The sequence below is a fragment of the Amphibalanus amphitrite genome, unplaced genomic scaffold (genome assembly GCF_019059575.1).
Source record: "Amphibalanus amphitrite isolate SeventyFive unplaced genomic scaffold, NRLGWU_Aamphi_draft 002035F_arrow, whole genome shotgun sequence".
NCBI classification, from domain to species: Eukaryota; Metazoa; Arthropoda; class Thecostraca; order Balanomorpha; family Balanidae; genus Amphibalanus; species Amphibalanus amphitrite.
This window is the reverse complement of record NW_024883528.1, coordinates 58,543-70,272: the sequence shown is the minus strand read 5'-3', so window position 1 is coordinate 70,272 and position 11,730 is coordinate 58,543. Positions and strand designations below refer to the sequence as shown.

General features: G+C 53.3%; 1 protein-coding gene across 7 annotated transcripts; it reads left to right on the top strand.

The window, feature by feature from the left end:
- The first annotated feature begins 3,942 nt into the window (after window positions 1–3,942).
- On the top strand, window positions 3,943–8,705 carry LOC122376161. 7 transcript variants are annotated; one of them, XR_006255547.1, is made up of 5 exons: window positions 3,943–5,450; window positions 5,624–5,730; window positions 5,994–6,134; window positions 7,709–7,920; window positions 8,111–8,705. XR_006255547.1 is itself a non-coding variant. In XM_043355883.1 (4 exons), exons 1-3 carry the CDS (start codon window positions 4,143–4,145, stop codon window positions 6,085–6,087), a joined length of 1,509 nt encoding a protein of 502 aa, XP_043211818.1. In that variant the 5' UTR covers window positions 3,943–4,142; the 3' UTR covers window positions 6,088–6,134; window positions 8,111–8,705. The 7 variants fall into 7 exon arrangements, 4 of the variants coding, with proteins under 4 accessions (XP_043211818.1, XP_043211817.1, XP_043211819.1 ...); XR_006255546.1 differs by lacking the exon at window positions 7,709–7,920 and adding an exon at window positions 7,577–7,670; XR_006255548.1 differs by lacking the exon at window positions 7,709–7,920 and adding an exon at window positions 7,577–7,670 and having other exon boundaries at window positions 3,943–5,463.
- The last annotated feature ends 3,025 nt before the right edge of the window (window positions 8,706–11,730 follow it).

Genomic DNA, 11,730 nt, shown 5'->3' with positions numbered 1-11,730 from the left:
TTTTCAAATAGGTATATGTTTTGTTAACACGTAATTGACCTTTGGTCCTTTATTCTACTTAATCTTACTTACTAATTTTACTTAATTATTAATAATGATTTATATGTTGTGGTTTAATGAAAATCATGCCGCATCGCAAGATATGCAATAATGAAGGACCATTTCCCTTAGGTTCTGGCATCCATTTGCCCATTTGGATAAAACATGGAGTCGTAAAGCGCGGTGATTACGATGAGGCCAGCAATTCGCGGCAGTTGATGCGTGTAGTCAACGAAACTTCAGCAGCGCCGTGCTCTGAACTTTGAAACTTTTGTTCTAGGTCAGGTTCGTGATGACTTATGACGCTCCCATTCTAGTTACGGGACCTTTTTCTGTACTTACACTAGGAAAGTTTCTCTTTCTTGAGCTGGCATTTGGCCCGCAGTCCACTCCACTGTGCTATTTCCACTGCTACTTCATCTGTTCCGCTACTGTTTCTTTCAGTTTCCGGCAACACGTCGTCGGTCCAGGGCAGTCCAGCTTCAGCTCCCTCCCTCCCTCCTCCCCCATTTCCTCCCCCTCCCTCCTCCCCATTATGCCTGTCATCCCCTCCCTTCCTCCATGTGACCCCTGCCATCCCTCCCTGATCCCTCCATCCCTCCCCCATGACCTGTCACCCCCTCCCTCCCACCCATGATGCCTGTCATTCATCCCTCCCTCCTCCTGAATGACCCCTGTCATCCCTTCCTCCCAATGACCAGTCATACTCTCCCTCCCTCCCTCCCTCCCTCCCTCCCCATGACCTGTCACTCCCTCTCTCCCACCTCCCAGCGACCCCTGTCACCCCGTCTGTCTCTCTCTCTCTGTCGCCGCCGGCGCTGTTGGGTCTCGGGTGACCGGAACGCCCGCCTCGGATCAGTTCCGTCCGCCGCGCGACGGCCGACCGCCTCGTTAGCGCAGCGCGCTCTCTGCTCGGCTCGGCTGCTGCGACGAAGGCGGCGCGGCCGAGCCAGAGGCGGCGCGGCGGAGGCGATTGATGATTGTCGCCCAGCTGGAGGGCGCGGCCAGCGGAACGGAGTCGGAGGAGAGTCGTTTGGTCGCTCGTCAGTGCCGCCGGAAGGGACGGGCCGGTTGTTAGGTCGACTGGCACGCTTCAGCGCCGATGGAACGAGAAAAGGCGAAGGCTCCTCACCAGCGGCGCCGAGAGAAAACGGCCCAGTCTGCTCAGCAGCAGCGCCGAGACAGGACGGCCAAGTCTGCTCAGCAGCTGGAGAAGGAATGAAGTCCCTTCGGCGGTCAGGTGGAGAAGACATACGTACTCGCGGAGAAACGGAGAGCGGCGACGGGCGAATAGACCGATTTTCTTTTACACAGGTATAGGTACGGACTATGCAAGATCCAACCATAGGCGGCGGAACGGGGGGGGGGGGGGGTTATCGGGGCACCGTGCCCCCCTTGATTTTGGAATTTTAACATCAGCCCTATGGGCGTTGCACGGAAAGAATAGGACCAAAAGTCACCAGTGCTCCCTCCCCTTAATTCAAGGTGTTCCGCCGCTACTGGATCCAACGACCAAACCTATAGCAACCTACATATAGTCTATGTTTGATTAAACGCCCCAGTACTTGCGTGCCTTACAATGTTTTCTAATTAACACAGTGTTCAAACATTTTTTCTTAAAGAACACAGCGTTATCAAATAAAGTGTGTGTAACAGGGCAGAGACGAGCGTGGAATTACCTGGTAGAAGGAACGCCACCATAAACACCAGCGCTGCAGCCGGCGCCGGCACACAGTCCGCCGGGAGCCCTGCAACAAAGAACAGAATTTGTCAGACAAATTGTACATTACGACCGTCTATCTAGAGCACCCGCGCCGACACATATTGCAGTTCAATATCGGCACAGCATTGTATTTTGTCAGGCGTCTGGCGAGCACCTGGCTTCAGGGAATTTGTTTTATGTTAGCCACCTATATTGCAGCTCTCGGTATTTTCACTAAAAATATTAAATGTCCATCACCGTATGACACATAATTGCCTGATTTACCCAGCAAGCTAATGTAACGTTTTGCGGTATAATTGTTTGTCTAAATCACCGCGTTCGCCTGTCGACACGAGCAGTCGTCTATTGAAGGTAGGCCATATGGCTGCACTGGCGTATCCGCGCCACTATCTTGTCTCGCTGCCTGGGCAGATAGGCCCCGTATTGGCGGCGCCGCTGTGTGCCATCCGATCTGACGCGCGGCGCGGAGTGCGGCAGTGCCAATTAGCACCTCCGATCACCCGACACCGGCGCCGAGCAGCGCGGGCCGATCATTATCCGCCAGAAATGCAGCCGGCAGTCGAACCGGCGCGACGGAAACCGTCACTGCTCGCTGCAGAATTAATAACTGCCGCGCAGAGCTGCCGTCTCGCTCCGGCACACCGGTACAGGCTGCCGGCGATCAAAACTGCCACAGATCTAGGAAGCCGTCATTGCTTGAATTACACAGCAATAAACGTCTAAGGGAAGCAATGACGGCTTTTTCAAAAGGAGAGTTTCGGGAATCATGCCTTTTTTACTACAAACCAGGCAGCTAGAGGTCATTATCAATTACCATTGTTTTTATGTTGCTGCAATAATAAGAATCCCACATTAACCCTCGCCGGACCTATTGGTTTTCTACATACGCGCCGGCCAAGGGGGGGGGGGCGGGTACGACCCCCCCCTCGCCGTTTCGCCCCTGGTGGAGCTAGCGCGTCGCGGAAAAAACGAGCGTGTGCGCCGTTACGAGACGCAGAGATTGGTACCCGATTTTAAGGTCCTAGGTCAACCGGTGACCTTTGAGGTCAGGTCAAGTGCCCCAAGGTAGGTTCAGTTTTTGGTGAATAACTTCGCAAAAAACGGCCGCAGAGCGCCGATTTTGGCAGCATCGTGTTCGTCTCGATCAGGCGCGTCGAATGATATACTTTTTGTCCGGGTCAGGTCAACTTGGGGTGTTGACCTCAGGTCAAGGTCAGATCAGCACCCCCAGGTCACGAAGCTGGTCGAAAGAGGTCATGTCGCATATCATTCGATTCGGCAGGTCTTCCTGAGTCCATTGGTGGCTTTCCCGACTCGCTAGCTCAATTTGATCAAGAGTTATTGACGAAAAACTAATATGACCTTGATGACGTCATAAATGACGTCACGTAAGGTCAACATTGCAAAAGTGACGCATCTAACCTTGCAAGGAGTGCATAAAATCACGATTCTGTGTGCTTGAGATAGTTGGAGATCGTTCCCGGCGCCAGAATAGCAGTTTTCATTTTTCCCCATTGACTTATAATGGTGAGGTCACGAAAATGACCTGACCTCATATGACCTTTAGGAAAAATCCGAGATATACAAGTTGTGGGACTCATAATGGATACTAGATCCTGCAAGTTTCATTTCCCTGTGACATCTCCTCTGGCAGTGAGGGCGTTGCGAAGTTGCGACATCTGAAGACCGTGCAGAGGTTCACTTATGACGTCATAGGTCAGTGACCTGACCTGACCCAAAAATGCGGTTGGTGTCAAAAGATGCGGCTTGGATCAAAGGTCAGGTATGCCAAGTTTCAGCTCTCTATCGCCAGCGTGTTTGGAGCTATCGCGAAAAAAACCCTATGGGGGGGCGGCACCCGCCCCTCCCCCTCGGCCGGCGAGGGTTAATTCTCAAAATTTGCTTTGCTGCTATTTTTTAGACATTTGGGTGTAGGTAGTTAGTCAGAGACGGATCCAGCTCAGAGTTTTTTTTTGGGGGGGGGGGGCAAACCATAACAATTTATCGATTCTTTCCATGCATCGTCCATTGGCGTAATGTTAAAATTATGCCGTTGGGGGGGGGGGGCAAATGCCCATTTTGCCCCTCCCCCTGGATCCGCCACTGTACTTCGTTCATGAAATGCTTATGGTGAAAAGTATCGATGACTGATGACAATGTGTTGATATACCTACTGTAGTGTCTGAGTGTATTAAGTGCCGTGCCGGCCTGTCCGCACTGTAGCGAGTGGCGCCCCGCCCTCCTCTGTGATCACGTGATCTTGTGACCGCCGACCAATTCCTGGCCGGCTGGGTCAGTCGGTGCCGGGCAGCCAGCCAATACAGGCCTATCGAGGACGCGGACTTTACAGTGGCGACGAGGCAACCACTCACAGGCGGCGATGACCAACGAGAGCAAGGTGACCAGCCCTCCTGGAATGTCGGCTATTGGCATCGGTGAATACCAGGCGAGTACAGATTGGCAAGAATATGTCGAAAGATTTGAATTTTCTTGTTTTGCACAAGGTATCACTGAGGATGAGCGCAAAAAAGCCTTATTACTTGCATCTGTTGGCCAAGAAACTTATACGAGTATCAAGTCAGTTTTGTCACCGGCATCACCTGTTGGACTTCCATATGTGGAGTTGTTGGAGCGAGTGGGTCGGCATTTAGCACCCAAGCAATCAGTGATACTCAGCCGGTTTAAGTTCAATCAGTGCATTCAGGAACCTCATCAGTCAGCTGCTGATTACGTCGCTAACCTCAAGAGATTGGCCGAAAAATGTGATTTTGGTCAGACTTTGGACAGCATGCTTCGTGACAGACTTGTGTGCGGGGTCAAAGACTCCGTGTTGCAGAAGCGGCTTCTGGCGGAGGAGGACTCCCTGACGTTCGTCATGGCCGAGAGGTTGGCGCTGGCGGCGGAGTCGGTCACCAGAGACGTGGGTCAGCTCGCGGCGGGCCGTGCCGTCGGTTCGCTGGAATCTGAAGCGGTACACCGCGCCGATCAGCTGATTTCTGACCGGCAGCGCGCCGGTTCCGTGACCGGGTCAAGGTCAGTGGGTCGCGGTCGAGCCGCGGCGGCCGCCGGGTCGCGGCAGGCTGGCCGGCCGGGGCGGGGGACCGGTGACCGACCGGGAGGGTCCGAAGCAGCCGACATGAGGCGGCGTCAGGACTGCTATCGATGTGGTGGTATGCATAACCCACGGAACTGTCGATTCCGCGACTATCACTGTCATAGCTGCGGTGAGCTGGGGCACCTGAAACGCAAGTGTGTTCGAAGTGTCCATGCTGTAACCGACCCTCCTGCAGTTCAGAATGATGACAGTCAGAGTGAGTCAGATGTTTGCAGTATCTACTCTGTTGGCCGCCCCAAGTGTCCCCCGATCACCGTCGAGGTACTGGTTTTCGGTGTCCCTGTGCGGTTTGAAGTTGACACCGGGGCTGCTAGCACTCTGATGACCGCCGAAACGTTCCGGAATGTGTCGGACAACGGGGGGCATGGCGGGCTGACGCTCTCCAGGTCAGAGGCGAGGCTGCGCTCGTATACGGGAAACGCCATCCCTGTCATCGGTGAGTTCAGCGCCGTTGTGAGGTACGAAAGCCAGCATCTGGACCTGCCCGTTCTGGTCGTCGAGTCACACGGGCCGAATCTGCTGGGCCGTGATTGGTTGGCGACACTGAAGCTTGACTGGTGCGGCATCAAACAGGTGAGAAACCTGGGTGAGTCACCTGGCGATGTAGTAGGCAAGCTGAAGGCCAAGTACAATGATGTGTTTTCAAAGGAGCTGGGATGTTTCAAGGATGTCGAAATTTCTTTTGACGTTGACCAGACTGTGTCGCCCCGGTTCATGAAAGCACGACACCTACCCTATGCTTACAGGCGCCGGGTGGAGGAGCAGCTTCAGGCGGAGGTGGAAGCCGGTGTCCTAGAGCCGGTGAAGTCGTCAGACTGGGCCTGCCAGATCGTTCCAGTCTTGAAGCCGGACGGTAAAATTCGCATTTGTGGCAACTTTAAACAGACGGCCAATCGGGCCATCCGTGTCGATAGATACCCATTACCTCGAGTTCAAGATCTGTTCGCACAAATGTCTGGGGGAAGAGTTTTTGCCAAGTTTGATTTGTCCCGTGCCTACCAGCAGCTCACTGTGTCCGAAAAGCAGAGATATCTGCTAACCATTAACACGCCAAAAGGCCTGTACCGCTACAAACGTGTACCGTTCGGGATAAATGCAGCCGTGGGACTCTTCCAGAGGGAGATGGAGAAGCTGCTGGCCGGTCTGCAGAATGTGTTCGTCTTCCTGGACGACGTGCTCGTCTCTGGGTGCGACGAAGTGGAGCTGCTGAAGACTGTGGAGGAGGTGCTGCGGCGTTTCCAGGACGCTGGCGTCAAGGTGAGAGAGGACAAGTGTAGCTTCTTCGTGCCATCAGTAGAATATCTGGGACACGTGATTAGCAAAGATGGTGTTCGGCCAACCCAGGCCAAGCTCGATGCCATTTTCGGTGTCCCGACGCCAAAGAACGCAAAAGAGCTGCAATCATTCCTTGGAATGGTAAACTACTACTCAAAATTCATGCCAGGTCGCGCTCACGTGCTTAGCCCGCTTTTCTCCTTGCTGAAGAAAAATGTTGGATGGACATGGGGAAAACGAGAACAAAATGCGTTCGATGAGTGCAAACGACTGCTCGCCTCCGATCGCATTTTAGTGCATTATAACCCAGATGTACCCCTGGTACTCACCTGTGACGCGTCCTCCAGGGGCATCGGCGCTGTGCTGTCGCACCGGTTCACAGACGGCACAGAAAAACCGGTTGGGTTTGCATCTCGATCCCTGAACTCTGCCGAAATTCGGTATAGCCAGATTGAGCGCGAGGCATTGGGAATTATCTTCGGCGTTACTGCGTTCCGTGAGTACTTGTACGGACTGCATTTTATCTTGGAAACAGATCACAAGCCTCTTCTAGCTTTGTTTGGGGAGACGAGAAGCATGCCAGAGATGACCAGCAGCAGGCTAAAGAGGTGGGCTCTTCGACTGTCAGAGTTTTCCTACACTATTCGTCACAAATCTACTCGTGACATTCCTCACGCCGACTGCCTCAGCAGACTGCCGACGGGCTCGGCATTAGACATGCCCGTCAGCGATGATACAGAGGCAGAAAGAGTGCTCCTAACGACTCAGTTAGAGGATATAGGAAGTCTGAGCCCAGAAAAATTGGGAGTGATGACAGCACGAGACCCTGTTCTTTGCAAGGTGGTTCGCTGCATTAGGACTGGTTGGGCACGCGAACCGGGCGATGAATTGCGGCCTTACAGTGCCCGTCAAGCTGAGCTGTACGAGCTAGGCAATGTCATCATGTGGGGTGATCGTATAGTCATCCCACCAAAAGCCCGCAGCACCGTCTTAGCTGAGTTGCACGCCTGTCATTTCGGTGTCGTAAAAATGAAATCTATGGCTCGGTCCGCAGTCTGGTGGCCCGGAATTGATCGAGATATAGAGCAAATGTCGTCCGGATGTGATATCTGTCAGCTCCACCGTCCCGATCCACCACAGGAAGAACTCCATCCATGGGAGTGGCCGCAGCGTCCTTGGTCTCGCCTGCATGTTGATTTTGCTGGGCCTGTGCGTGGAAGGTACTATCTGGTGTTAGTTGACGCATTTTCAAAATGGATCGAGGTTGAAGAGATGACGTCGATCACTGCTCAGGCTACGATTTCTCGTCTCACTGCCATATTCAGTCGCTTTGGGCTTCCTGACATGATAGTGTCAGACAACGGACCTACTTTTACCAGTGAGGAATTCCAGACTTTCCTCACCAGAAATGCAATCGTTCACAGGACAACCGCTCCATACATGCCGTCTTCCAACGGGCTGGCTGAGAGAGCGGTGCGAGAGCTGAAGATTCGGCTCAACAAGATGTCAGCTGATCAAGTAAGTGATCGTATCTCAAAATGGCTGTTTTTCTACAGAACCACCCGGCATGCTACGACCGGTGAAACGCCTTCACGGCTCCTGCTGGGCTACCAGCCGGTGACGAGATTTGACCGCCTGAAGCCCAGTCTGGAGCGCAACGTCAGGACGAAGCAGTTCACCCAAGTTCAGCAGCACAAGAAGCGTCACCCTACCAGCCGGCCAACGCTGTCTCCAGGAGATATGGTGCTCGCTCGCTACTACCGTCAGGGTAAGGCGTTTTGGCGTCCAGCCTCGATTGTCAGGTGCTTTCACCCGATGTTTACAGTGCGTTTCGACACTGGTGACATCTGTAAGAGACACATCAATCAGCTTCGCCCACGATCATGTCCCGCAGCACGCTCGCGCGAGGGCGAGAACGATTCCGTGTCCTTGACGCGGGTGCCGACTTTTTCCCCCAGCCGATGTCGTGGATCCCTGGAGCCGAGCGACAGCCATCCGGACTCGCCGCGCCCTGGTGTTGGAGCGCGCTCTGGCTCCGCCGGCGGCTCGCATGCCGCTACGCCGCTGGACACTGCCCTGGCCTCGCCAGGAGGAGGCGCGGAGGCGGTGCGGCCTGCGTCCCCTGTCGACGTCGACGAGCCGGGGGACTCTGTTCGGCCGCCCGAGGACCGCCGAGCCGCGTCTCCCGCCCGCGTCGCTGACGGCGTGGGAGCGAGGGATGCCGATGGGGAAGAAAGGCGCTATCCTGTGCGCGTGAGGCGAGCGCCTGATCGTTTCGGACACTGATGTGCCGTGATTCTATCCGGTAGAAACCGTGACTGATTCAGTTAATTTTGTTTTGTTAACTCTGACCATTGACTCGTTCAATGTGTCATTTTGGTGTCGGGGAGGTGTAGTGTCTGAGTGTATTAAGTGCCGTGCCGGCCTGTCCGCACTGTAGCGAGTGGCGCCCCGCCCTCCTCTGTGATCACGTGATCTTGTGACCGCCGACCAATTCCTGGCCGGCTGGGTCAGTCGGTGCCGGGCAGCCAGCCAATACAGGCCTATCGAGGACGCGGACTTTACACCTACTTTGTCCCCAGTTCCCACTGTCCGTTGAGCAGTATTAGCACGCGACACAACACCTGCTTCTGATACGAACATCCACATTTTTCAATTCCTGCCGGGCTGAAGTTCAGCTGATGTCACTCGGTCCTGTCTACAGCGTTGTTTTTACTCAAAAGAAACAGCTGCAGCCTCGTGGCTGGGTTGTGACAAACATTTGGACGGAAACTCCCGGGGATACCGTTTTTCCAAACAGTTCCTGATCAAAGTGTTTCTCGGAAGTTTTTCCTGTCCGACGCCACCTCACACCCTGGCTGGGTGCACGCAGGACTCTGTGACGCAACATCCTGCGTGTGTCGGGACTCTCGGCTATTTGGAATCGACTTCTTTGATGCAGGGCTTAGGGACTTCCACAAAAAATCCGAGGCATTGTGTTCATCCTTGGGCTTTGTATAAGGCACTAACAACGGCACAGGTTGTGTGCAAAATGAGGAAACGTCTTTTGAGAGTCTGCAGATAAAGTGCATTCATTTTTAGATTAAAATCATATAGATCGCAATTTAGATATCAGACTTTAGAGCGCTGTTGTATCATGTATGATGGCAATTGGCATCTTCAATGAATTTTACCTAGAAAAGCTGCATTTAATGTACAAGTCGATGATGTTTTATAGTGCTTCAATTAGGTATTTCACGCAATTGATGGGCAATTAGAAATAAAGAGTCAGGTGATGAGTTTCACAAGGTTAGATCGGTTAACCTATACATATATTGAAGGTCGTATTTTACGCACGCTGGGGGAGGGAAGAGCTCTGGCGGCTTCTCCCCAGGCCTCGATCGGGGGACCAAGCACACCGTTGTCTGTTTTCATCTCGTGCCTCCTTCCAGCCAGCTCCGGTACACGACATGGCTCTCCATCAAAGGGGCGCGCATCCCATCGGCTCTGTTTCGGCTGCCAGGCCGTGTTTATCAATCCTCTGTTCCCGGGAGGTTTCGTTATCGCCACCGGCGGCCGCCCCCGCCGCGCGCGCGAGATGTTGGCGACATTTCCCCGCGCGGCGCTTGCTCTCTGAGGGCCCATCACGCGCGGTGGACTGCGGTCTGGCCGGTGCACCGCACTCCACAGTCGGCCGCACGGAGGGACGCGGCCAATGTCCGGCGGAGAGACACGAGCTTGGCTTCCGAGCAGTCAGACCCAGTACCAGCGAGCACAGATTGATCGAGCCTGCAAGGAGGGTGTCCTCGACAAATGTCCTTAGCGGGGAGAGGAAGGAGAGTGTGTCTTTTGACCGATGTCCTACATAAGTTGGATGATTGATGGACGCTCAACCTGGGAATGGTGTTTTTCTGTATCTGAAAGCTTTTCATTATCAGAACAGCCAACGTCTCATATTTGTTGATAAGTTAACTAAAAAGTTTCAGAGGCTGTATCACGCGTGATAGCGTTTGTGATGATTGGTTGTTTTGTTAGAACGAAGGGCTAAGAAGAAACACAAATACGCTCACAGTTTGCTGTTCGAGACTTCTGGGACCAACCAAAGGCTCGAATCCGAGACACTCACACATACAAACACACTCACATCAGACAAAGAAACGGCGTGGCAATAACGTTCGGTAATTGGGCGTTCATCCGTTCTCGTCGTGGCGTTAATTGAGCGTCGTCCGTGTGCCCGCCGTTCGATCACCATTGAATAGATCGTCGTCGGCGGCGCGGGGCGGCTGTCAGCGGCGGCGGCGCTCGCAGCACCTGGGCCCCGCTCGACCGGTCACTGGCTGAGCCGTGCTGTCGAGGCGGCGTCTGGTGCTCTGTGCAGGAGGCCGGTAACGGGTCGGTGGTGGAGCGGAAAGGATGGAGAGGATGGCGGACAGCTTCAGCAGCGCAGTGATCAGGACCGTGCGCACTGCAAGGTGCACAGCGAATTCAGTTAGACAGTGATGGTGGAAATGGCAGCAATGACAGCAGTCAGTGAACATGACGACTGACGAGGAACGCGCGCTAGTCAGCAGCAGCCGTGAAGAAACTTCCACGGACAGGTCTGAAGCGAAGCTGGAGGAACTACTGCGGACAGGTTGGAGGCGCGGTCACGCGAGAAGAGGCTGCAGGAACGAGCACGCGAGCAGGCCGACTCAGACAGCGTCCAATAATGATTGCTGTGTTTGTGAACGTGTGTGTCTGTGTGTGTCTGTCAGCCCACAGCAAAACATAGTGAGTCAGTACGCAGTGTGCAGCTCGATGCAGCCAGATAAAAGCACATCCATTCAACTTTCAACAACACGATCACTTAAAGGTGCAGTGCAGTGAAGATTAAAGACGTCGTCGTCCATGCTATAAGCTCTCTAGCTCTCAAGCTATTAACTCGGTAATGGTTCACTGCAATCATACGGAGAGTGAGTAGCACTCAGCTTTGAACTATTATAATTAAAGGTAATCTTGCATGTGTGCGAAATTATTACAATAAAAATATCAGGCAAACCAGCTCGCTACGGTGTGTGAGTAAAGACAGACGATTACTGGAACAAATTTATCGGTAGGTAGACGGAGGTCTATGGGAAAGTGATATAAAGTGATGTCGCACTCATCACAAAGGCTATACCAATTGACTGGAACGCAAGTTTGTGCCGAGTGCCGACTATCACGCAACTAAGCGTGTCTTTTCCCTTTGGTGAGCGTATGATCGCAGGGACAGGCCGTGACACCCAGCCTGTGTGATGCGGCACAGCCTACCATCTCAGGCAACTGATTGGTTGTGAGAATGGAAAATCGTCCCACAGTCAACCTATCAGATTTATCCAATCAGACTAATGTCAGTCACCTGTTGAACTTTGTTTCTACTACTAGCCACAAAAGTTTTCGCCTAGCCGAAGCCATAAACAATGGGTTACCGGAAACCGTTTTCCGTTAGATGAGACAAATAAGTACCAAGCGCCTTCATTTCAGCCGCGGCGCACTCAGCTAGGCTATGCGAGTATGTTATAATAAAGGGTAGGACAGAATTTAATACTTCCAAACATCAAGTAAATATGAACATTGATAC

Bases quoted from the DNA above. Each gene is read 5' to 3' on its own strand.
- LOC122376161 (XM_043355882.1), top strand. From the start codon at position 4,143: ATGACCAACGAGAGCAAGGTGACCAGCCCTCCTGGAATGTCGGCTATT. The intron at 5,731-5,993 runs GTAAAATTCGCA...GGACTCTTCCAG, and splicing joins TCCAGTCTTGAAGCCGGACG to AGGGAGATGGAGAAGCTGCT. The intron at 6,135-7,576 runs GTGAGAGAGGAC...AATCGTTCACAG, and splicing joins TCCAGGACGCTGGCGTCAAG to GACAACCGCTCCATACATGC.